This window comes from Babylonia areolata, chromosome 11 (genome assembly GCF_041734735.1).
Source record: "Babylonia areolata isolate BAREFJ2019XMU chromosome 11, ASM4173473v1, whole genome shotgun sequence".
NCBI lineage: Eukaryota > Metazoa > Mollusca > Gastropoda > Neogastropoda > Buccinidae > Babylonia > Babylonia areolata.
The window spans coordinates 864,131-888,587 of NC_134886.1; the positions used below are offsets into that span (position 1 = coordinate 864,131).

The 24,457-nt window shown below is 48.6% G+C and overlaps 1 protein-coding gene across 1 annotated transcript; it reads left to right on the forward strand.

Moving 5' to 3' along the window:
* Positions 1 to 3,083: 3,083 nt before the first annotated feature.
* On the forward strand, positions 3,084 to 6,914 carry LOC143287769 (uncharacterized). The gene has a single exon (XM_076596053.1). The coding sequence runs from the start codon at positions 3,084 to 3,086 to the stop codon at positions 6,912 to 6,914; it is 3,831 nt and encodes a 1,276-aa protein (XP_076452168.1).
* Positions 6,915 to 24,457: the final 17,543 nt, after the last annotated feature.

Genomic DNA, 24,457 nt, shown 5'->3' on the forward strand with positions numbered 1-24,457 from the left:
TTTATATATACATGCATATGTTATATATATATATATATATATATATATATATATATATATGTGTGTGTGTGTGTGTGTGTGTGTGTGTGTATTTATCTCATCCTCATTTTTTTCTGAACATTTCAAACTGACCTTACATTTTACCCTCATAAAGATTCGTTGTTGTTATCGTTATTTTGGTGCTGTTTTTTCCTGATTGTGTGTTCAGATTCTTTCAGTTTGGCCCACCACAGTTCCAATAACAGCTGACACGCACACCCCCCCGAGCTTACTCCCACGCCGTGGCGTTGTTTTATAACATGATTTAATGAGGGGGACTATTCTGGTGAGCATCTAAATCAGCATCAGCATTGCCTGCCCCGTGACTTTGGTCACAGTCACTTCACAGGCCGCTTGTCATCTTCCACGATGTGCAGGACAGGAAGATGTATGACATCATTTCCGCCGGAAGGAAGTAGCCTTCTCATCTTTGACGTGTGTGAGAATGGTGGAAGAATTGTGGGTTTGGTTGTGAATATCCGTGTGTGTGTGTGTGTGTGTGTGTGTGTGTGTGTGTGTGTGTGTGTGTGTGTGTGTGTGTTGCTCGCAAAATTACAGAGCACATAGTTTCCATCTTTTCGTATTTCTATACTAATAATGATAATATTTAACGCCATGTCATGCAAAACATGCCTAACTGCGCTGTACGATGCTAACAATGGACGTTTAAAACGTGTTTCAACACTGAAGGGACAATTTACATTCATAGCCCTGCACACACATCCAGTAAAGCACTAACAGTACTGTGCATTTCAACACTGAAGTGACAATTCACATTCATAGCCCTGCACACACATCCAGTAAAGCACTAACAGTACTGTGCATTTCAACACTGAAGTGACAATTCACATTCATAGCCCTGCACACACATCCAGTAAAGCACTAACAATACTGTGCGTTTCAACACTGAAGTGACAATTCACATTCATAGCCCTGCGATTCATGTATGTACACACAACAAAGAATCAAACACAACATGACTCCAACATATACATCAAGCATTATGTCGCGTGCGACAGTGTAGCGTTGAAAAAAAAAAAAAAAAGGAGAAGGAATTTGGGTCAACTTGACCCCTCGAATACGTCATGATTTTCGCTGTTTGCTTTGTTTTGTTTTTTCTTGTTCCCTTCTTTCTTTCTTTATTTCTATGCGTGCGTGCACATGTGCGTGTGTACGCGCGAATGAGCGTGTGCTCCTTCCCTCCCTCTAGTCAGCTCAGGTTGATGTTTTCTTTTTCTCGTGCATGCATATCTGCCGGTTGTTTAGCTCAACTACAAGTTTGATAAGGACAATTCATACGGGATCTACCTCGACGGGTCAGATCAACTGGGGAAGAACAGTGTGTTTTGCGGGCTTCGCGCCGACGGCCAAGAGTTTCACTTCGACTTGGCTCTAAACACGAACCTGTTGTCCGACGATTTTGTTGTGGGGTACTGGGGCGGAAATGGAAGCATGCATCGCAGCAAGGAATTGTGGGACCGGAAGAAGGGAGGGACCAACGGTCGTCAACGCCGCACTAGTCACTGTTCCTGCTCCATTCGTTTTGGAGTGAGGGGTTGTTTTTTTTACCGATTCAGTTCGGGTTTGGGGCCTCCAGTGCCACTACATTTCCTGGGTCCATGTCCGACCAGGAGGTCTGGAATTACGTCCTAGTTCCAGGGATTTAATCTCCCGTATTATTTTTTTTTTCACGAGCTCTTGAGGTGAGTCAGGTTAGAAGGGTGAAGAATGCTAGTTTTGTTGTTATTTTTCTATAGACAGGGAGCGACCGTTGACATATATTTCAGGTTTTTGGTGTTGTTGTTATTATTGCATTTTGAGATACATACTTTAATTTCAGTGCAGTGTGCCCCTGCTAATCCTTGTGGATTCTGATTTATGGATATCTGTGTGCACACATTCTGTTATTGTTTTTTTTTTTTTTTTTTTTTGTGTGTGTTTTTTTTACGGTTGTATTAAGGCGTTCAGCTGTACATGTGAGTGTGTGCGAAACCCCTCTGTGTGTCTGCTTTAGCACATGTACTGTTTTTTGTTGTTGTTTTTTTAATTTTTGCTTGACTCTTCACTCGAGTCTTTTTACAGCTCTGAAGAGTGGTCCGCCGTTGTCCTGGACATCCACATCCTTCCCTGCACCCGTGATACCCTGAGACTGTCACAGGGGTGTCCCCAACGTATACAACTGCCGCTTTACACCCCACCTGTCTACAGAAAGACTAGAACTCCCAGTGGTCGCCTGCATCGTGCGTTGTTTGTGACAAGGACCTGTGTGTTCGGAACTAATGCGAGTCGTACATGGACGATAGAGGATGCGTGTGTATGTGTGAGAGCAGTGTATAAGAGGGGTGAGTGTACGTGTTCGAGCGAATGTAATTTACTCATTTATTTTTCCCTCATTCCCACTTATGATGTGGCAATTTGAATTAGCGGGTTAGTAAGTTTGGGGAGTGGAGGGGGTATTAAGGGAAATAGTTAGGCCCCACTGCTGTTTTGGTTGTCAGTATATCCGTGTGAGTGAGTGAATAAAGTGTGGTATTGTGTACAAATTCTTGGTGTTGGCTGCATTTAATTGAGCGTGCGAGGATCCGGAGACCCATTTTTTCTTAAATTTTCTTTTATTAGATTGCGCGGGGCCTGTCGGGTTGTAGGTGGTCCTCAACCTCGACCGGTCACGTGACAATTTTTGGGGGCTCGTCCGGGATCTTCCGCTTCCCGATCGCCGCTCGCAGCTTTCACTAAGTAGTTTGTATTATCCAGGTTATTTATTTATTTTGTAACTGGCAATGTTTTGTTTTTATTATATGTGGGAAGCTAGAGTGGGAAGTTAACAGTAAATATATATATATATATTTTTTTTTTTCACTCACTGGGGTTTAGGGTGTCTATTCCACGGGGGGTACCCTGTATCTACACTGACTGCTCCTCATAAACAGTTTTTGAAGAACACAAGGGGTGATAGCTATTCGTAGTGGTAACTCAGCATTTCCGTGTTTAACTTCTTCATAATCCCCTGGTTTTGTTTGTGCATAGTGTCAGGGTCCGTTACGATGGCTTCCAAGTATGTCATGGGAAAAGATCCATCCCAAGGACCGGTTACAAGGTCAGCCACGGCCTCAGGCAAGAAAGAAGTGGTCGTTGTCGGGGAGGATTCTCCCTTTCTGAAAACTCTGGGCCCTGGCTCAGGAATTTCTCGGCAGTCCCCTAATTGGATCAAGGAGATGATGGAGGCACAGTATAACACCCCTCCAGTCACTTCCACAGTGGTTTGGACAAATGTCACCACTCCTGGGGGAGCTTTTACAGGCCCAAGGTTCCCCAGTCCTTCACAGGTACGTTCTCAGATAACTACCTCAGGCACTGGGTACGTCACTGGCACTCCTGGGGTTATGACCTCACGGGTTTCAGAGTCTAACACGCATGATAATACCTCCATGGTGGGGGGCGACGTTACATCCCTCATTCTGTATTTGGAGAGAAAGGAGGAGATGCGTCGACAAGATGAGGAGACGAAAGAAGAGATACGTCGACAGGAGGAGGAGAGGAAGGAGGAGATACGTCGACAGGAGGAGATGGAGCTCCGGCAGTTAGAGCGAGAGAGATTTGAGCTTTTGGCTCAAAGCCTTGCTCAGCGGCCTAGCCGAGAGGAGTCCCCGGCAGCGAGACTGCCCACTTTCGCCCCTCCAAGGCTGACTCTTCCTGAGTTACGCCCAGGCGACGATGTTGACGATTTTTTAGATCATTTCGAAGCAGTCGCTGACTCCTATAACATGGCAGAAGAGACTCGATCACTTTACTTGATTAGTTCCTTGACAGGAAAGGCCCGGGAGGCATTTAACAACTTACCTCCGGAGAGTTCTTATACTGATCTGAAAGCGGCGCTTCGCCGTCAGTTCAGGATATCTCCTGAAGCTTACCGTAAAAAGTTTAGGGAGATACGCAAAGCCGGAAGTGAGTCCTTCATCCAGTTTGGGATTCGTCTTAAGCGCACGCTCGAGCACTGGGAAACCATGTCCGGAATGGCACTGAGGGACTTGATTCTCATTGAGCAGCTTCTCAGCACTGTGACAGACGACCTGGCTGTGTGTATCAGGGATGAAGGCCTTAGAACGTTCCAGGAAGTCATAGAGAGGGCCGAACGCTTTGCGGAAGCTAGAAGGGGAATCAGGGTCTTCAAGACCAGTGCAGGTTCTCTAGGTGGGGGACTCAAGTCTTCGCCCATGCCGAAGCGTGGGAACCTAAGCTATTCTCAGCATCCGTTGGCTGAACAATCACCGCATTCAGTTGTTCCGCCTCGTGGCAGCATGGCATCTGCCCCTAAGTCGGCCACTGCACCGGGTAAGGGGGGCAATCAGTGTTTTTATTGTGGTGATGGGGGACATTACAAGCGCGACTGTCCAAAGTTAAAGAGAGACCGGAGGCAACAAGCGGCAGTCGGCCACACACACGAGAGTTGCGCTTTAGCAACTGTACCTGTGTTCAGCGCTGAACAACAAGGTGACCAAGGAGGAATGGGGCCTACCTGTTCTGTGTTTCTCAGCCTCGTAGAAGATCGGATAGTCGATTCTATTCGAGACTCTGGCGCTACATGCACTTTCGTTGACGAGAGTGTGGTACCTCCTGACGCCGAGAAAGGAGGAACGTGTCAGGTGACTGGAGTTGAAAAGTCCTTCAACGCTGTCCGTCCTTATGTTAAGGTACAGGTTGCTACACCGTACTTTAAAGGAGCTGTGTGGGCTGTGGCACTCCGGAATCCTGCATATACACTGCTCATTGGTAACAATGTGCTTTTCGCAGACGGTACACGACAAGGGGTGTCGACACAGCTACCCAGGGAGGTGTTGGCAGCAGTAACCACACGAGCGATGGCAAGGGATCAGGCGCCCGTCTTACAGCCTACTCAGGGACCGGTGACAGACACAGTAGCTCTCCACACAGATAGGGAGACCGTCCGTCGTCTTCAGGCCAGAGACCACACCCTGCAGCAACTGAGACAAGCGACAACTCCCAATATCAACACAGAACGGGAGGGTAAGGCATCTTACACAATGCACGATGGTCTCTTGTTCCGTGTGTTCCACAAGAACGGGGAGCACCTCAAGCAACTGGTGGTACCTCTGGGCCTCAGGCGCACTGTTCTCTCCCTAGGGCATGACATACCCATGGCGGGGCATTTGGGAGTTCGGCGGACACAAGAGCGAGTGTGGCAACACTTCTACTGGCCTGGCATGTGCAAGGATGTCCGCCAGTACTGTCGGTCGTGTGACGTCTGTCAGCGTACTTCTCCGCGTGGTAAGAACCAGCGTGTGCCGCTAGGTACTGTCCCTCTTGTGTCAGAACCCTTCCAGAAAGTGGGAGTGGACATCGTAGGTCCAATCACTCCAGCCTCTGCGCGGGGCAATCGTTACATTCTGGTGGTCGTTGATTACGCCACACGTTACCCAGAAGCCGTTGCGTTGAAGGGAATCGATTCTGTCACAGTTGCAGACGCACTGTGGCAAATGTGGACCCGAGTGGGAGTACCCCCGGAGGTACTCACAGACAGAGGTACCCAGTTCACAAGTGACGTGATGGCTCAGGTAAACCGGTTGTTGGGGATCCATGGCAGAACTACGACTCCATACCATGCACAGGCAAACGGTCTTGTAGATCGTTTCAACGCCACCCTGAAGAAAATGATCCAACGCCTCTGTATTGAGAAGCCCAAGGATTGGGATCTGTTCATTCCAGCCGTCCTGTTTGCGTTCAGGGAAGTGCCACAGGAGTCCCTGCGGTTTTCTCCCTTTGAGCTTCTGTATGGCCGCACGGTCAGGGGGCCCATGGCTCTTTTGCGCCAGCTGTGGACCAAGGAAGCGTCATCGCCTCCAGAAACCCTCACGGAGGTAGAGTACGTGGTGGATCTGCGCAATTGGCTGGAAGAGACCTGCAGGCTGGCACGAGAGAACCTGCAGCAAGCAGCCACCAAGTACAAGCGACAGTATGATAAAAAAGCCCGTGAGCGATGGTTCGAGGTAGGAGACGAAGTCTTGCTGCTCTTACCAGAGAAAAAGAACAAGCTCCAAATTGCTTGGCAGGGCCCCTACAGGGTGATAGAGCGGGTGGGCGACTGGGATTACCGTATTGCGGTCAAAGGAACCCCACGACTCTATCATGCCAATCTACTGAAGCGGTACACCCGGAGAGAGGAGTGTTCCGCAGCTGTAGCCCCAGTGGTCATAGAAGAAACAGAAGATGACCACACAGGCTCTTTCAGCTCACAGGGGATTCCACTTCTACCCCTGCAAGCAGAAGAGACATGGAAAGATGTCTCTGTCCACACAAACCTCACTTCTTCACAGAAGCAGGAAATCATGGGTATCTGTCAGAGTGCTAGTGGCGTTCTCACCGACCTTCCCCTCAGGTGCACCGTGGGGGAGTGTGAGCTGGTTCTGGAGGACATTACACCAGTACGAGTCCGCCAGTACCCACTGCCCCACTCACAGTATGACGTAATCAGAGAGGAGGTCCAATCCATGCTGAAGATGGGAGTGATCGAGCCTGCCACGTCACCTTACTCTGCACCCATTGTATTAGTCAAAAAGAAAGACGGGAAGGTTCGCTTCTGTGTGGACTTTCGCCGTCTCAACCGGGTACTACGCTTTGATGCAGAACCGTTGCCCGATGTCAACCAGATTTTTGCAAAGCTGAGCCATGCCAAGTACTTTTCTAAACTCGACTTAGCTAAAGGGTATTGGCAGATACCCATGAAAGAGAGTGACCGACCCAAGACCGCATTCACGACGCCACAGGGTCAGTTTCAGTGGCTGGTGATGCCGTTCGGGCTGAAAACGGCCGGTGCGATTTTTAGTCGCATCATGCGAAGAGTTCTGGGACCACTGTAGTTAGATGATGCCCATAACTTTATGGATGATCTGCTGCTGGCCACCGGTACTTGGGATCGTCACACCGAAGTTCTGCAGCAGATACTCTGCCTACAGGAGGTACAGCTGGCGGCGAGACCTACTAAGTGCCAGCTTGGCTGTCCGGAAATCAGCTTTCTTGGACACCACCTCCAGGGTGGTCAGCTGCACCCAGAACAGGACAAGGTAGCAAAGATCCGGGAAGCACACCCTCCTGCCACAAAGAAGGAGCTGCGTGCCTTCCTTGGACTGGCTGGCTATTACAGGCGTTTCGTGCCTAAGTTCTCAGAAACAGCCCTACCTCTGACCAACAAGACCAAGGGCAGTGAGCCCAACAAAGTTCTGTGGTCGGATGAGTGCCAGAAAGCCTTTGACAAGTTAAAAGAAGCACTCATCAACCCCCCAGTGCTGGTCCTTCCCGACCCTAGCAAAACATTTGTGCTACGGACAGACGCCTCAGGGTTGGGCCTTGGGGCCGTGCTTCTTCAGGATCACGGTGAAGGACTACAACCCATAGCTTTCGCCAGCAAGAAGCTCAGTGGAGCTGAACAGCGGTACCACACCATAGAGCAGGAGGCACTGGCAGTGGTTTGGGGTATACGGAAGTTCTATCCCTACCTGTACGGAAGGCATTTTGTGCTTGAGAGCGACCATCATCCTCTCAAGTATCTGCACCGTATCCGTCCCGTCAGTCGACGTCTCATGGGATGGGCTGTGGAGCTCCAGTCTCACAGCTTCACCTTCAGACACATCAAGGGTGTCGACAACCTGGGGGCAGACTACCTGAGTAGGACTGGGCAGTAACTGGAGGTTTGACTCATGCCGAGTCGCTGCACCAGGGTTGACCGGCGTGTTAGCCTTGTCCCACTGTTTCTCCATGCGATACAGATTTAGCCCTAGCGGATGGTTGGAACGCTTGATCCGTTGGTCTGTTGAGCGGGGACGGTGCACAGCGTTTACCATTTCTTGTGTTTTGTTTCACATAATTATTTTAAAATTCAAGTAATTGACGAAGCATGTCAACCATGCATGGCTGTAAGTGTGAATCTCAGATTTGAGATCGACACTTTTAAGGAGGGGGGAAACTGTCGCGTGCGACAGTGTAGCGTTGAAAAAAAAAAAAAGGAGAAGGAATTTGGGTCAACTTGACCCCTCGAATACGTCATGATTTTCGCTGTTTGCTTTGTTTTGTTTTTTCTTGTTCCCTTCTTTCTTTCTTTATTTCTATGCGTGCGTGCACATGTGCGTGTGTACGCGCGAATGAGCGTGTGCTCCTTCCCTCCCTCTAGTCAGCTCAGGTTGATGTTTTCTTTTTCTCGTGCATGCATATCTGCCGGTTGTTTAGCTCAACTACAAGTTTGATAAGGACAATTCATACGGGATCTACCTCGACGGGTCAGATCAACTGGGGAAGAACAGTGTGTTTTGCGGGCTTCGCGCCGACGGCCAAGAGTTTCACTTCGACTTGGCTCTAAACACGAACCTGTTGTCCGACGATTTTGTTGTGGGGTACTGGGGCGGAAATGGAAGCATGCATCGCAGCAAGGAATTGTGGGACCGGAAGAAGGGAGGGACCAACGGTCGTCAACGCCGCACTAGTCACTGTTCCTGCTCCATTCGTTTTGGAGTGAGGGGTTGTTTTTTTTACCGATTCAGTTCGGGTTTGGGGCCTCCAGTGCCACTACATTTCCTGGGTCCATGTCCGACCAGGAGGTCTGGAATTACGTCCTAGTTCCAGGGATTTAATCTCCCGTATTATTTTTTTTTCACGAGCTCTTGAGGTGAGTCAGGTTAGAAGGGTGAAGAATGCTAGTTTTGTTGTTATTTTTCTATAGACAGGGAGCGACCGTTGACATATATTTCAGGTTTTTGGTGTTGTTGTTATTATTGCATTTTGAGATACATACTTTAATTTCAGTGCAGTGTGCCCCTGCTAATCCTTGTGGATTCTGATTTATGGATATCTGTGTGCACACATTCTGTTATTGTTTTTTTTTTTTTTTTTTTTTTTGTGTGTGTTTTTTTTACGGTTGTATTAAGGCGTTCAGCTGTACATGTGAGTGTGTGCGAAACCCCTCTGTGTGTCTGCTTTAGCACATGTACTGTTTTTTGTTGTTGTTTTTTTAATTTTTGCTTGACTCTTCACTCGAGTCTTTTTACAGCTCTGAAGAGTGGTCCGCCGTTGTCCTGGACATCCACATCCTTCCCTGCACCCGTGATACCCTGAGACTGTCACAGGGGTGTCCCCAACGTATACAACTGCCGCTTTACACCCCACCTGTCTACAGAAAGACTAGAACTCCCAGTGGTCGCCTGCATCGTGCGTTGTTTGTGACAAGGACCTGTGTGTTCGGAACTAATGCGAGTCGTACATGGACGATAGAGGATGCGTGTGTATGTGTGAGAGCAGTGCATAAGAGGGGTGAGTGTACGTGTTCGAGCGAATGTAATTTACTCATTTATTTTTCCCTCATTCCCACTTATGATGTGGCAATTTGAATTAGCGGGTTAGTAAGTTTGGGGAGTGGAGGGGGTATTAAGGGAAATAGTTAGGCCCCACTGCTGTTTTGGTTGTCAGTATATCCGTGTGAGTGAGTGAATAAAGTGTGGTATTGTGTACAAATTCTTGGTGTTGGCTGCATTTAATTGAGCGTGCGAGGATCCGGAGACCCATTTTTTCTTAAATTTTCTTTTATTAGATTGCGCGGGGCCTGTCGGGTTGTAGGTGGTCCTCAACCTCGACCGGTCACGTGACACATTACAACACCGAAATGATGCAATCAATACTATAACATCCATGTCACATCTCTTAAAATCATATCACAGACCTTGAAGCTAAATCTGAATAGTTAAAAACGAGTAGTTCTCTCCTCTATGCTCCCCTGCTCCCACCACCTTACCCACCATTTTTTTTTTCTAAAATTTCATAATTTCCCAGTGCTTGGTATATAACACTGGGCCTGGGACGAACACTGAATCCTGTGGCAGCACACACTTCAACACAGATCGGGAGGATACGTGACCATCATGGACAGACTGGGTGTGACAAGTCATGAGATAAACCAATCCAGGACACACACACACACACACACACACAGACGCACGCACGCACGCACAACCGCACTCACACTTTCTAAAAAAAATCACATACACACACATATACACACGCCTGCATACACACATACACACATGCGCTCTTACACATACACAAACACACATATACACAAACACACACAACCCACACTCTCTTTCTTTCTGGTATTCACCTTGGCATCTTTGTTTCTGTCATTTTGCTTTCTTTCTTTTTTCCTTTTCTTTGCGCACCCCTCCCCCCTCCCCACGAACTCAGAAGCAAATAAACAAATACAAACTTACAAAATCCACAAAAAAACAACAACGCAATAACAAAACAAGAAAGTAGGAAAACAAGCACAAAGAAATGAGAAATTTTAGTTCTCTCCCTTTCCCTACCCCTCTCCCCGCATCAGTCGCCCCCCCCCCTCCCCCCCCCCCCCCCCCCCTTACTCCCCAGTGAGTGGCAACGTTAAAACAGTGATGGAGACAGACCAGACCTGTAAGGTGTGCCTGTGTGGCTGTGGAGATGGCGATAACACTGCAGCGTCAGACATTTGGGGACATCTATTGTTATCTGTGTGTTTGTTGGGGTTGTTTGATTTTTGGAGATAACATAATGAGATTGCATCAGAATCACAAGGATGCACGCGCTGACAAGAGGACACTGAAACACGTGCAGCACCCACACGTCTCCTGCCTTCAATGGTTCGTTTCCTCTGATTGGTCACCATCCCACATCCACTCCGCACACCCTTGTGTTGAGGGCACTGTGTGTGTGTGTGTGTGTGAGGGGATCAGTGTGAGAGGTCCAAGGACCCAGTGATTCACGCAGTGCTGTGACAATTGCTGTGTCAGTGTCTGTCTTTCTGTGTCTTAAGTTTTGTCTCTAATGTGCAAAGTTTCTTCTCCCCTATTCTTCTTCTTCTCTCTCCGTCTTTCTGCCTGTCTGTCTGTCTCCCTCTATCTCTCTGTTTTTTCTTCCTCATTCGCACACATACATACAGACAGACACACAGACACAGACACATCCACAGATACTTCCGAACACACACACACACACATACACACACACGGAAAAAAACCACACACACACACAGACACACAAGAAGAAAACACACACACACACACACACACACACACACACACACACACACGAAGCACCCAGATGCGCTTGCGACATGTCCTGAACATAGGTTAATGCTCTTTAAAAGTCCAGCGTCCGTTGAACAGCTCGTTGTGTGGGACTGAATGGGTAAGAGGACCCATCTGACGGCTATACTCCTGGCTGTGCACCATCTAATGTTCTCCGCGCCAAAAGTCGTGTGGTTTCTGTGCAGAAAGAGATCCTTGATGTAACTCTATACACCTTCTCTCCCTAACAATGTGCAATGGGGCTTTGGCAAGGATTCCCGTTACGGCCTTGCCTTTTTTGTCCACGGCAGTAATCCCACGTGTACGCAGGGCCAGGAAGACAGAAAGTGTGCCGCTCGATGATCTTCCTCGTGGTCAAGATGGATATCTATCTCTTTCCCTTTTTTCTTCTCGTTCTTCTGTATGGTTTTGATCTTCGTCTTTCTTTCTTATTTGTTGGTTTCTTTTTGTTTAATGTTTTCTTTCTTCTTTTTTTTCCTTTTAGTTTTACCTCTCCTCCTTATCCTCTTCCCTTATTCCCCCCTCTCCTTCTCCTCCTCCTCCTCTCCCTCCTCCACCTCCTCATCCTTCTTCTTCTTCGTCTTTCGTGTCTTTCGTATCATTGTCTTTTTCTTATGCTTCTTGTTGACCTCCTTCTTTTGCGTCTTCTTCACCATCTTTTTCTTATTGTTCATCACTCTCTGATGTCATGAAAGTGGCTAATTTGTCTCTGTCCTCTGTCTGTCTATCTGTCTCTGTGTCTCTATGTATCTGTCTCTGTTTCTCTCTTTCCTATCTCTATCTGTTTGTCTCCCACTGGCTCATTAATTGCATTTTTTAATTAAGCAAATATGTGAAACGTTTTCATTTGAAACACACACACACACACAAACACACATACACAGACACATTACACACACACACACACACACACACACACACACACACACACACACACACACACACACATATATATATATATATATATATATATATACAAACTTTACACGTTGTCTGTTTTGTGTTACAACACCTGGTGCAATATCTCTTAATGAGATAATAAAGCTAATTTTATCTTATCTTTGATGGGTACATAGCGTTTTCCGTCACGAATCGTGTACCCACGACCCTGACTAGGGCGATCAGACTGGTCAACAAAGTGAATGGTTTGCGTCATGTTGTCACCTGTTTTACTCAGCGCCAACAAAGTGAATGGTTTGCGTCATGTTGTCATCTGTTTTGCTCAGCGCCAACAAAGTGAATGGTTTGCGTCATGTTGTCATCTGTTTTACTCAGCGCCAACAAAGTGAATGGTTTGCGTCATGTTGTCATCTGTTTTGCTCAGCGCCAACAAAGTGAATGGTTTGCGTCATGTTGTCATCTGTTTTACTCAGCGCCAACAAAGTGAATGGTTTGCGTCATGTTGTCATCTGTTTTGCTCAGCGCCAACAAAGTGAATGGTTTGCGTCATGTTGTCATCTGTTTTGCTCAGCGCCAACAAAGTGAATGGTTTGCGTCATGTTGTCATCTGTTTTACTCAGCGCCAACAAAGTGAATGGTTTGCGTCATGTTGTCATCTGTTTTGCTCAACGTCAACAAAGTGAATGGTTTGCGTCATGTTGTCATCTGCTTTGCTCAGCGCTTTTTAGGAACGACGGATTTGAATCTAGCTCCAGCGCATCAATGGATAAAGTCATAGACATACAGAGAACGCGCTGTTTGCCATGAACCAATCTGTTTGCACCTTGTTCGTGAGATGTGATGGACGTGTAATCCATCAGAGGGAACTTGCCGTAGTGTCCACAGTCACCACGCAGACAGGCTGACAGTGCTTTGGTCCACGTGGACAGTGTGACAGTGCTTTGGTCCACAGTCACCACCTGGACAGTCTGACAGTGCTTTGGTCCACGTGGACAGTCTGACAGCGCTTTGGTCCATGTGGACAGTCTGACAGTGCTTTGGTCCATGTGGACAGTCTGACAGTGCTTTGGTCCACGTGGACAGTGTGACAGTGCTTTGGTCCACGTGGACAGTCTGACAGTGCTTTGGTCCACAGTCACCACCTGGACAGTGTGACAGTGCATTGGTCAACGTGGACAGTCTGACAGTGTTTTGGCCCACGTGGACAGTCTGACAGTGCTTTGGTCCACGTGGACAGTCTGACAGTGCTTTGGTCCACGTGGACAGTCTGACAGTGCTTTGGTCCACAGTCACCACCTGGACAGTGTGACAGTGCTTTGGTCCACAGTCACCACCTGGACAGTGTGACAGTGCTTTGGTCCACGTGGACAGTCTGTCAGTGCTTTGGTCAACGTGGACAGTCTGACAGTGCTTTGGTCCACGTGGACAGTCTGACAGTGCTTTGGTCCACGTGGACAGTCTGTCAGTGCTTTGGTCAACGTGGACAGTCCTGCAGGCTGCGTGACGGCAGAGGCTGGCTGGCACAGCATGCAGCAGGACAGAGCCGGAGTGTGACCGCACAGGGAGAGAGGATGACCGGACAGGGAGAGAGGATGACCGGACAGGGAGAGAGGATGACCGCACAGGGAGAGAGGATGACCGGACAGAACCGGAGTGTGACCGGACAGAACCGGAGTGTGACCGGACAGGGAGAGAGGAAGCAGGGTGCATGGCATCCCTGTCCAACCATAACCATCACAACAGCAGAGAAAGCAGCTGCTGTCCCGACTATCTGGGCTAGAACTGGACTACAGCGAGGAGTGTTTTGCCCAAGTTACATCTCCACTCTCTAGCTCAAGGGGGCTTTAGGAAAATCGGCGTTGAGGCAATCCCCGAAGACCAACTGGCCCTCAAGGCTGCAGCACTAAGAGCCAATGCAATCTTGCCTCTTACTTTAAGTGTTATAGTTATTCGGTTCAGCTCAGATCAGTCATCAAGGAGGCATCAAAGCGTTCGGACAAATCCATATACTCTACACCACATCTGCTAAGCAAATGCCTGAGCAGCAGCGTAACCCAACACGCTTGGTCGGGCCGTGAGAAAACCCCCCAACTAAGCTGTGAATGGATTCGCCTTGCAGTGGAGAAACTATTGATGATATCGTTGTCATCTTGCTGCTGGCCCAACTGTAAGCTCGTCAACATTTGAAAATAGAAACAGTGTTTGTTTTGGCCTTGTCTCTGCCTGTCTATCTATGTGGCTGGCTGTCTGTCGTCCTGTCCCTCCCTCTCTCCCCTCTTTCTCTGAGTCAAGAGTCTCTGCCTGTCTATCTATGTGGCTGTCTGTCTGTCGTCCTGTCCCCCCCCTCTCTCCCCTCTTTCTCTGAGTCAAGAGTCTCTGTCTATCTATGTGGCTGTCTGTCGTCCTGTCCCTCCCTATCTCCCCTCTTTCTCTGAGTCAAGAGTTTCTGTATATCTGTGTGGCTGTCTGTCTGTCGTCCTGTCCCCCCCTCTCTCCCCTCTTTCTCTGAGTCAAGAGTCTCTGTCTGTCTATCTATGTGGCTGTCTGTCGTCCTGTCCCTCCCTATCTCCCTTCTTTCTCTGAGTCAAGAGTCTCTGTCTATCTATGTGGCTGTCTGTCGTCCTGTCCCCCCCTCTCTCCCCTCTTTCTCTGAGTCAAGAGTTTCTGTATATCTGTGTGGCTGTCTGTCTGTCGTCCTGTCCCCCCCTCTCTCCCCTCTTTCTCTGAGTCAAGAGTCTCTGTCTATGTGGCTGTCTGTCGTCCTGTCCCTCCCTCTCTCCCCTCTTTCTCTGAGTCAAGAGTCTCTGTATATCTGTGTGGCTGTCTGTCGTCCTGTCCCTCCCTCTCTCCCCTCTTTCTCTGAGTCAAGAGTCTCTGTATATCTGTGTGGCTGTCTGTCTGTCGTCCTGTCCCCCCTCTCTCCCCTCTTTCTCTGAGTCAAGAGAGCAGTGAGAGAAAGCTATGTGCACACGTGACCGTCCTCGACAACAAATTCACGTTTCTCAACACCTCACCATTTTTCACATCGTGATTTACATTCTGTTTCATTTCGCGTTGAAGGGTAAAGCAACATTCTTTGACTTCACCGAGAAAGAAATCACGGATGAAGATATTTATGTATGCAAAAGTTTCCAAACAGGTGGGACAGTAAATGGATGCTCCCAGGAGTCAAACCGGATACGGGAACGCCATCTTGATTGAACGTGTCATTGTTGAGGGAAGTTCTGCTTCAATTCAAAACCAAGCCTTCACTAAAAGGTCTGGAGGTTAATTACGCAACAGAAGCAATTACTGTGGTTGTCTGTCACGTTGCTGCAAAAATGAAAGAGCAGGAGTCACCAGAGCCGGACATAGAAGTGTCCGCACCACTTTTGACAGCCATGTCCGCAGTGTGCGCCAAGGGAGGCTACTTGGAGAACAGAGCTCTCGTCTGGGAGAGGTTTTTTTTTATTTTTTAGGTCGGATGGGGGGGGTTCAGCTTAAGGGGATATGATTATGGGGGTGGGGTGGGGTGGGGGGGTGTTCAGTTCTAAGGGAGATGACTGGAGAACAGAGAGCTCAGCTCAAGGGGAATTTGAGGAGCGGGGAGGAGGGGTGGGGGGGGGGAGATAATTTGTGTAAGGGTTTGGGGTGCTCAGGTCAAGGGGAGATGACGTGTGTAGGGGTGGGGGGTCATGTCAAGGGGAGATGACGTGTGTAGGGGTGGGGGGGTCAGGTCAAGGGGAGATGACATGTGTAGGGGTGGGGGGTCAGGTCAAGGGGAGATGACTTGTGTAGGTGTGTGGGGGGTCAGGTCAACGGGAGATGACGTGTGTGTGTGTGTGTGTGTGTGTGTGTGTGTGTGTGTGTGTGTGTGTGCGGAGGGGGGGGGGGGGGTCAGGGCAAGGGGAGATGACTTGGGAAACCGCGGCCTCAGCTGAGAGAGAGAGAGAGAGAGAGAGAGAGAGAGAGAGAGAGAGAGAGATCTTATCTATTCGTATCATGCACGTACCGTTCTCTTCTCACTGAAGTATCTTTAAAGAAGAAATAAACAACACCAACAAAACAGCAGAAAAGTGCCATGCGTGGAGTTTTCCCTCTGGTGGGAGAAAAGGAAAGTGACACAGCTCTGTGCCTCGGGGTGCCGGCACCACTGACCCACTTCACACAGTGCTCCCTGTCAATGTCTGGCCTGCTCTCACACACATCACATGCTTTCCGTCCTTCCAGCCGGACAAACTGGGCAGTAGGCTTCACACTATGCACCCCTCCTGCTGCACTTACATACATCTCATCAAACAGATCTGCACACACACACACACACACACACACACACACACACACACACACACATGTGCACTGACATGGTGTTCCGTCTCCCCGAGATCATTGATCCAGGATGGAGTGCCATTCACCCTGCCAGCCCAAGGTCCTTTCACCCAAAGAACCACGGAGAAGATGGTGTACTCATCCGACCTCAATGGTCCTGTTGACTCACGTGACGTTATTTGCATACCTTTGATGAGTTGTGGTTTGTGGAGGGACACTCCGTATTGTGTGGACAACTTCTCTTGCTCATCTCCACTGCTCGGTCCGTCCGGTGGACTGCTCTGCTGCTTTGTGCTGGACACTGAAAGTGTGTCGGCGTGTGGTTTTGTGCTGGGAACTGAAGATGTTTGAACGCGGGAAACTGGTGACTACATTGCTGCTTTGTTCTGAGAATAGAAAGTGGTGAACGTATAATTTTGTGCTGGAAACTAGTGGTGTTTGAACGAATTTGTGCTGGCAGCTTAAGATGTTTGAACGTATTTCTGGTGGGAACGGTAAGTGTCTGAAGGTATCTGTGCTGGGAACTAAATGTATTTGAATGTATTTGTGCTGAAAACTAAAGGTAATTGAACTTATTTGTGCTGGGACCTGAACGGATTTGAGATGGAAAATGAAGGTGTTTGAACGTATAGATATACTTGGACCTGAATGTAATTGAGTTTGAATATGAAGGTGTTTGGACGTGTCACTCTGTTCTTGGGAATGATGATGTCTGAACGTAGTCGTGCTGGAAATAAGGTGTCTGAATGTATGTTTAGTTGGCAACCAAAGGTGTTTGAACGTGGGGAACTGGTGGTTACAATATTGCGTTGTGTTGTTCTCAGTTTCCACCATCAAATTCGTTCAAACACTTATAGTCTCCAGCACAAATATGTTCAAACACCTTAAGTCCCCAGGATCAATAGGTTGACATACTTTCAGTTCCCAGCACAAACCAGCAATGCAACCAGTTTCCCGCGTTCAAACATCTTCAGTTCCCAGCACAAAACAACACGCCGACACACTTTCGGTGTCCAGCACAAACCAGCAGAACAGTCCACCCGACGGACCGAGCAGTGGAGATGAGCCAGAGACGTTGTCCACACAATACGGAGTGTCCCTCCACAAACCACCACTATGCAAATAAGGTCACGTGAGTCAACAGGACCTTGGAGGTATGATGGGAACCGGATATTGTCCATGGGCGGGGACCCAGCCTTGGGGAGCAACCAGAAGATGTGAGCACTGCAGGCAGTGTGAGTGAAGTCACACGGCATCGGGCCCAGTTGTTCACACAGGGCGTCACTGGAGCCGGGAGGACGGCGAAGAGTGAAGGGCCTTGTGTTGACAGCTCCCTGTATGAATGGGGGGACTGTGGGCAGGACATGTCCTGGATGGATGGGGACTGTGGGCAGGACATGTACTGTATGAATGGGGGGACTGTGGGCAGGACATGTCCTGTATGAATGGGGACTGTGGGCAGGACATGTCCTGTATGAATGGGGACTGTGGGCAGGACATGTCCTGTATGAATGGGGACTGTGGGCAGGACATGTCCTGTATGAATGGGGACTGTGGGCAGGACATGTCCTGTATCAATGGGGGGACTGTGGGCAGGACATGTCCTGGATGAATGGGGATTGTGGGCAGGACATGTCCTGTATGAATGGGGACTGTGGACAGGACATGTCCTGTATCAATGGGGGGACTGTGGGCAGGACATGTCCTGTATCAATGGGGGGACTGTGGGCAGGACATGTCCTGTATCAATGGGGGGACTGTGGGCAGGACATGTCCTGGATGAATGGGGACTGTGGACAGGACATGTCCTGTATGAATGGGGACTGTGGGCAGGACATGTCCTGTATGAATGGGGACTGTGGACAGGACATGTCCTGGATGAATGGGGACTGTGGGCAGGACATGTCTTGTATGAATGGGGACTGTGGACAGGACATGTCCTGGATGAATGGGGACTGTGGGCAGGACATGTCCTGTATGAATGGGGACTGTGGGCAGGACATGTCCTGGATGAATGGGGACTGTGGACAGGACATGTCCTGGATGGATGGGGACTGTGGGCAGGACATGTCCTGTATGAATGGGGACTGTGGGCAGGACATGTCCTGGATGAATGGGAACTGTGGGCAGGACATGTCCTGTATGAATGGGGACTGTGGGCAGGACATGTCCTGTATGAATGGGGACTGTGGGCAGGACATGTCCTGTATGAATGAAGACTGTGGGCAGGACATGTCCTGTATGAATGGGGACTGTGGGCAGGACATGTCCTGGATGAATGGGAACTGTGGGCAGGACATGTCCTGGATGAATGGGGACTGTGGGCAGGACATGTCCTGGATGAATGGGGACTGTGGGCAGGACATGTCCTGGATGAATGGGGACTGTGGGCAGGACATGTCCTGGATGGATGGGGACTGTGGGCAGGACATGTCCTGGATGAATGGGGACTGTGGGCAGGACATGTCCTGGATGGATGGGGACTGTGGGCAGGACAGGTCCACTCACTCCACACCACACATGGCACAGACACAGAGGTCGCCTCTCCGTGCACTTCTGTGTGCACACCGGGTTTGTTGGATGGTTGCCGGAGAGAGGGAAAGAAAGAAAGAAAGAGAGAGAGAGAGAGAGAGAGAGAGAGAGAGACAGACAGACAGACAGACAGACAGACAGACAGAGAGAGAGAGACAGACAGATAGAGAGACAGACAGACAGGGAGACAGCGGAGGATTGCAGATCGCTGAGTATCTGGGATCAAAGGACAGTACACCGAGTACAGACGGTGTGAATCACGCGGGCAAAGAGGAACACGGGCAGGGGAGGGTGTGTGTGTTGGGGGGTGGGGGTGGGTGGGGGGGTGTCCTCTCGTGCAGCAGGGGGAAAGAGGGTCAGCCAGTGAACTGACGGCCCCGGGGGAAACCTGATAGTGGGGCTGACCTTTGCTCACAGCACCGCTGACAGAAGCTGGCGGTACCCACGCTGACTGTTTTTATTGACCACACTGTCTCCAGTCCATAGACAGCCGTGTCGTTAAAATACAGTGGTGCATGCATGATGGCCACGACTTAAAATGTCCATAGCTCGTGCTTGTGTGTGTGTGTGTGTGTGTGTGTGATAAAAAAAAAATGCTCCGTGGACTTAATGCCAATGAGGCTAAGAAATTGCACGTTTTCATATTTTTTTTCTCTTGACTGTTTCACAAAATGTAAAGCCTACCTTTCTTCAAAAGATATAACATTTTTTCACTGGAAGTGACCAACTTAATCCGTTGACGCTCAGTTTGGCTGAAGGATAGGGGAATCAGTTCTTTCCACAAATTCTAATTATAATGATCGAGCACTTTTGTGAAGGGCACAGCAAATACAAAGAAGCCAAAAATATGTCCAAATTCCGGTTAGTGTTACATTGTTATTTCTCATTCACAAATCCTAGCACTTTTACATGATATTCTTTCAGACTGATTAAAAAAAGATAATATTATGAGACATTCTTGTCATTTTCAGACAAGAAAAGGGAAAACTTCTGCTTTAAGCATGCATCTGCTTTGATGAGCCGAATTCCACCCATATTATTAACGTACATATATTTCTAAACGGATCACACTCATCTAAAACATATTTTCTTACATGGTTCAAAGCACAGAAATGCTACTGGTTTTATACTCGGGGTGAAGATCTTGCACAATCTACTTTCGCCAAATTATTCGCATGTCGGTAGAAGTTGCTGCCGTGCCTTTCAAGCAGATATTCATGAGTTCCTACACTGATCGGAACGAAAGTTGGCGATGATATTATTTTGAAAGGGGTCGAAGTAAGCCTCTAGATTGCATTCAGAAAATGATCTGCGCAAAGACCTTATCACTAACTTCGTTTTGTCCGTGAACTACCATTCAAATCAACAGATTTACTCTTCCGGACACACACGCGTGGAATGGTAATGATTCTCCGTGGAAGTTAATGCGCACTACGAATGCACATCTGATGTTACCACGCTGACCCTTCCATCCCGGTTTGTAAGTTCATGCATCATTGTGATCATCGGGAAGAAAAAAAATCGAAGGTTTTAGAATGAGTGTGCGTATTCACGGATTCTGACAACAAAAAGTTTTTTGTTTGTTTGTTTTGGCATTCGTGTCAAAGATACAGTGCTTGGAGACTTTGGAACAGACAGTCAGTGACTTTACCTGGAGACTTCGGACCAGGCAGTCAGTGACTTTACCTGGAGACTTTGGACCAGGCAGTCAGTGACTTTACCTGGAGACTTTGGACCAGGCAGTTACCTGGAGACTTTGGACCAGGCAGTCAGTGACTTTACCTGGAGACTTTGGACCAGGCAGTCAGTGACTTTACCTGGAGACTTTGGACCAGGCAGTCAGTGACTTTACCTGGAGACTTTGGACCAGGCAGTCAGTGACTTTACCTGGAGACTTTGGAACAGACAGTCAGTGACTTTACCTGGAGACTTTGGAACAGGCAGTCTTACCTGGAGACTTTGGAACAGGCAGTCAGTGACTTTACCTGGAGACTTTGGACCAGGCAGTCTTACCTGGAGACTTTGGACCAGGCAGTCAGTGACTTTACCTGGAGACTTTGGAACAGGCAGTCAGTGACTTTACCTGGAGACTTTGGAACAGGCAGTCAGTGACTTTACCTGGAGACTTTGGAACAGGCAGTCTTACCTGGAGACTTTGGACCAGGCAGTCTTACCTGGAGACTTTGGAACAGGCAGTTAGTGACTTTACCTGGAGACTTTGGAACAGGCAGTCTTACCTGGAGACTTTGGACCAGGCAGTCAGTGACTTTACCTGGAGACTTTGGAACAGACAGTCAGTGACTTTACCTGGAGACTTTGGAACAGGCAGTCAGTGACTTTACCTGGAGACTTTGGACCAGGCAGTCAGTGACTTTACCTGGAGACTTTGGAACAGGCAGTCAGTGACTTTACCTGGAGACTCTGGAACAGGATGTCAGTGACTTTACCTGGAGACTTTGGACCAGGCAGTCAGTGACTTCAGTCATGTGCACACCTGACGAGTCACGAAGACACGTGTCCGATCCGTCATCTGGAGTGATCATCATGTGTGCTTACTGGAGTGTTTGGTATCATTATGAAACCCAAAGCCGTGATGAATGTTTGGAACTTTAATAGATCTTTATCACGATCTTAAGACAACACAATGCCGATCGATCCGGGCTAATTAAGATGTACGTGTTCCGTTTCTAAACATGTGTTTCTGATGGTGTGCAAAATACGTTGAAAGATATGTTAGCATTTGTAAATATCCCACCCCGCCACTCCGCCTTATTGGTTTGTTGATGTTCAGCAGGAATCACATGTGAGCCCACGGAGTCTTTGCTTCTTGCGTTCGTTTGCTTTTTTTTTGTTTTTGTTTCAATGATAAACTCAAGAACACACACACACACACACACACACACACACACACACACACACACACACACACACACATGCCTGTCCAGAAAGCCCTACTTGTGGGTCATTTGAGCTCTCCGCTTTCCGAATCATCTCCCTTTGGCAGACATTTGGAACGTTACTATTTCAGGTATTCACGTGTTTTGTGTTTTTTTCATCTCCACGGCCACACTCCCGATTTGGTGATGGGCAGTATAATGGCCATACACCTTAGTTGAAAGTGGAGAAAAACAACATGGCCACACATACCAGCTGATGATAGATGGCATGGCCACACACCCTAATTGAAGAAAGATAACAACATGGCCACACACCACACTTAAAGAAAGATAACAACATGACCAAACACCCCAATTGGAGAAAGATAACTATTTGGCCATACACCCCAACTGAAGAAAGATAACTACATGGCCATACACCCCAATTGAAGAAAGTTACAACATGGCCACACTTGAAGAAAGATAACTACATGGCCACACACCCCAATTTAAGAAAAATAACAACCTGGCCACACACACCACATGTAGAAAGATAACAGCATGGCCACACACCTCCAGTTGAAGAAAAGTAACAACATGGCAACACAGCCCAATTGAAGAAAAATAACAACATGGCCACACACAACACTTGAAGAAAGATAACTACATGGCCTCACACCTCCAGTTGAAGAAAGATAACAACATGGCCACGCATCCCGATTGAAGAGAGAAAACAACATGGCCACACACCGCAATTGAAGAGAGACAGCAACATATCAGATGTGTGGAACATCAGGGCAAGCAATAACAGCCAGAGCCCAAGATATCTAGCTGTTTCCTTCCTGTTATTGAATTGTCCATTTGTCAGTGCAGACGTGGTGATTGCCACAGGTGTTCCTCCCACATTCCTTCACTGAATTATGATGGTGCTCATGTCAAACTGCAACGCTGGATTTCACACGACACTCTCTCTCTCTCTCTCTCTCTCTCTCTCTCTCTGTGAAAAGAAAACAATGAAAACATTGCTGCGTGGACTTACATGCCACTGAGGCTTAAAAAAGTGCAAGCTGTTATATCTTTCTTTTTCATAATTGTGACGCAGAATGTACAGCCTACTTTTGAGCCGTCGGAAAGAATAATCTTAAATTTCGACAGCAGTCACCTTGTCATCAGTGAACCCACTGGGTGAGAAAACCTGCTGAGAGAAAGAGATTTTACTGCATAGTCACCACACATTTGCTGTTTCGTTCGTCCAACTGCAGCTAGCACTCCCTGGCTGTCACGTGGACAGAACATATGAAAGTGACCTGTACTTCGTTTTCTGAACTTCCGGCACACAGGTGACACTACTGACACCTGCCGGGAGTGATGGAGTGACAGCCTCAAACTTCCGGTACACAGGTAACACTGCTGACACCTGCCGGGAGTGATGGAGTGACAGCCTCAAACTTCCGGCACACAGGTAACACTGCTGACACCTGCCGGGAGTGATGGAGTGACAGCCTCAAACTTCCGGCACACAGGTAACACTGCTGACGCCTGCCAGGAGTGACAGCCTCAAACTTCCGGCACACAGGTAACACTACTGACACCTGCCGGGAGTGACAGAGTGACAGCCTCAAACTTCCGGTACACAGGTAACACTAGTGACACCTGCCGGGAGTGATGGAGTGACAGCCTCAAACTTCCGGCACACAGGTAACACTAGTGACACCTGCCGGGAGTGACAGCCTCAAACTTCCGGTACACAGGTAACACTGCTGACACCTGCCGGGAGTGATGGAGTGACAGTCTCAAACTTCCGGCACACAGGTAACACTGCTGACACCTGCCGGGAGTGACAGCCTCAAACTTTCGGCACACAGTGGCGGTGACGGTGTGACAGCATCAAACTGTCCCCCGGCAAGGCTCTCCCCTAAGGACATTCTGGGCCAGCTTAACATGATTCCAGTGGATGGCCAGTCAAAATGGACCTCCTAATGTTGGAAATGACCCCTTTCTACAGGTTTAATGAGGCGACTGGAAAAGGAAAGGGGGGCGTTATGGACAAGCCTTACTGTCACCCCTCCCCTCCCCTCACTCCTCTCCATCATTACTTGACGGAACCAAACGAGATGGGGTGGTGGGAGGGGAACGGGGGGTAGGGGTGGGGGTCTATACTGATATCAGTATCAGTATCGGTAGCTCAAGGAGGCGTCACTGCGTTCGGACAAATCCATATACGCTACACCACATCTGCCAAGCAGATGCCTGACGAGCAGCGTAACCCAACGCGCTTAGTCAGGTCTTGAGAAAAAAACAAACAAAAAATCCCCCCCCGCCCCCAAAACTGAAAGCCTGTATTGAGTCTTCCTGGGACGGGCGCAATAGCCGAGTGGTAAAAGCCTTGGACTTTTAACCTGAGGGTCCCAGGTTCGAATCTCGGTAACGGCGCCTGATGGGGTAAAGGGTTGAGATTTTTCCGATCTCCCAGGTCAACATTTGCGCAGACCTGCTCGTGCCTGAGACCCCTTCATGTGAATATGCAAGCAGAGGATCAAATACGCACGTTAAAGATCGTATAATCCATGTCAGCATTCGGTGGGTTATGGAAACAAAAAGATACGTAGCATGCACCCCGTCCCCCCCCACCCCCGTAAACGGAGTATGACTGCCTACATGGCTGGGTAAAAACGGTCTCAA

What these genes read in the sequence shown, in the direction of transcription:
- LOC143287769 (XM_076596053.1), top strand. Translation starts at nt 3,084, where the DNA reads ATGGCTTCCAAGTATGTCATGGGAAAAGATCCATCCCAAGGACCGGTT.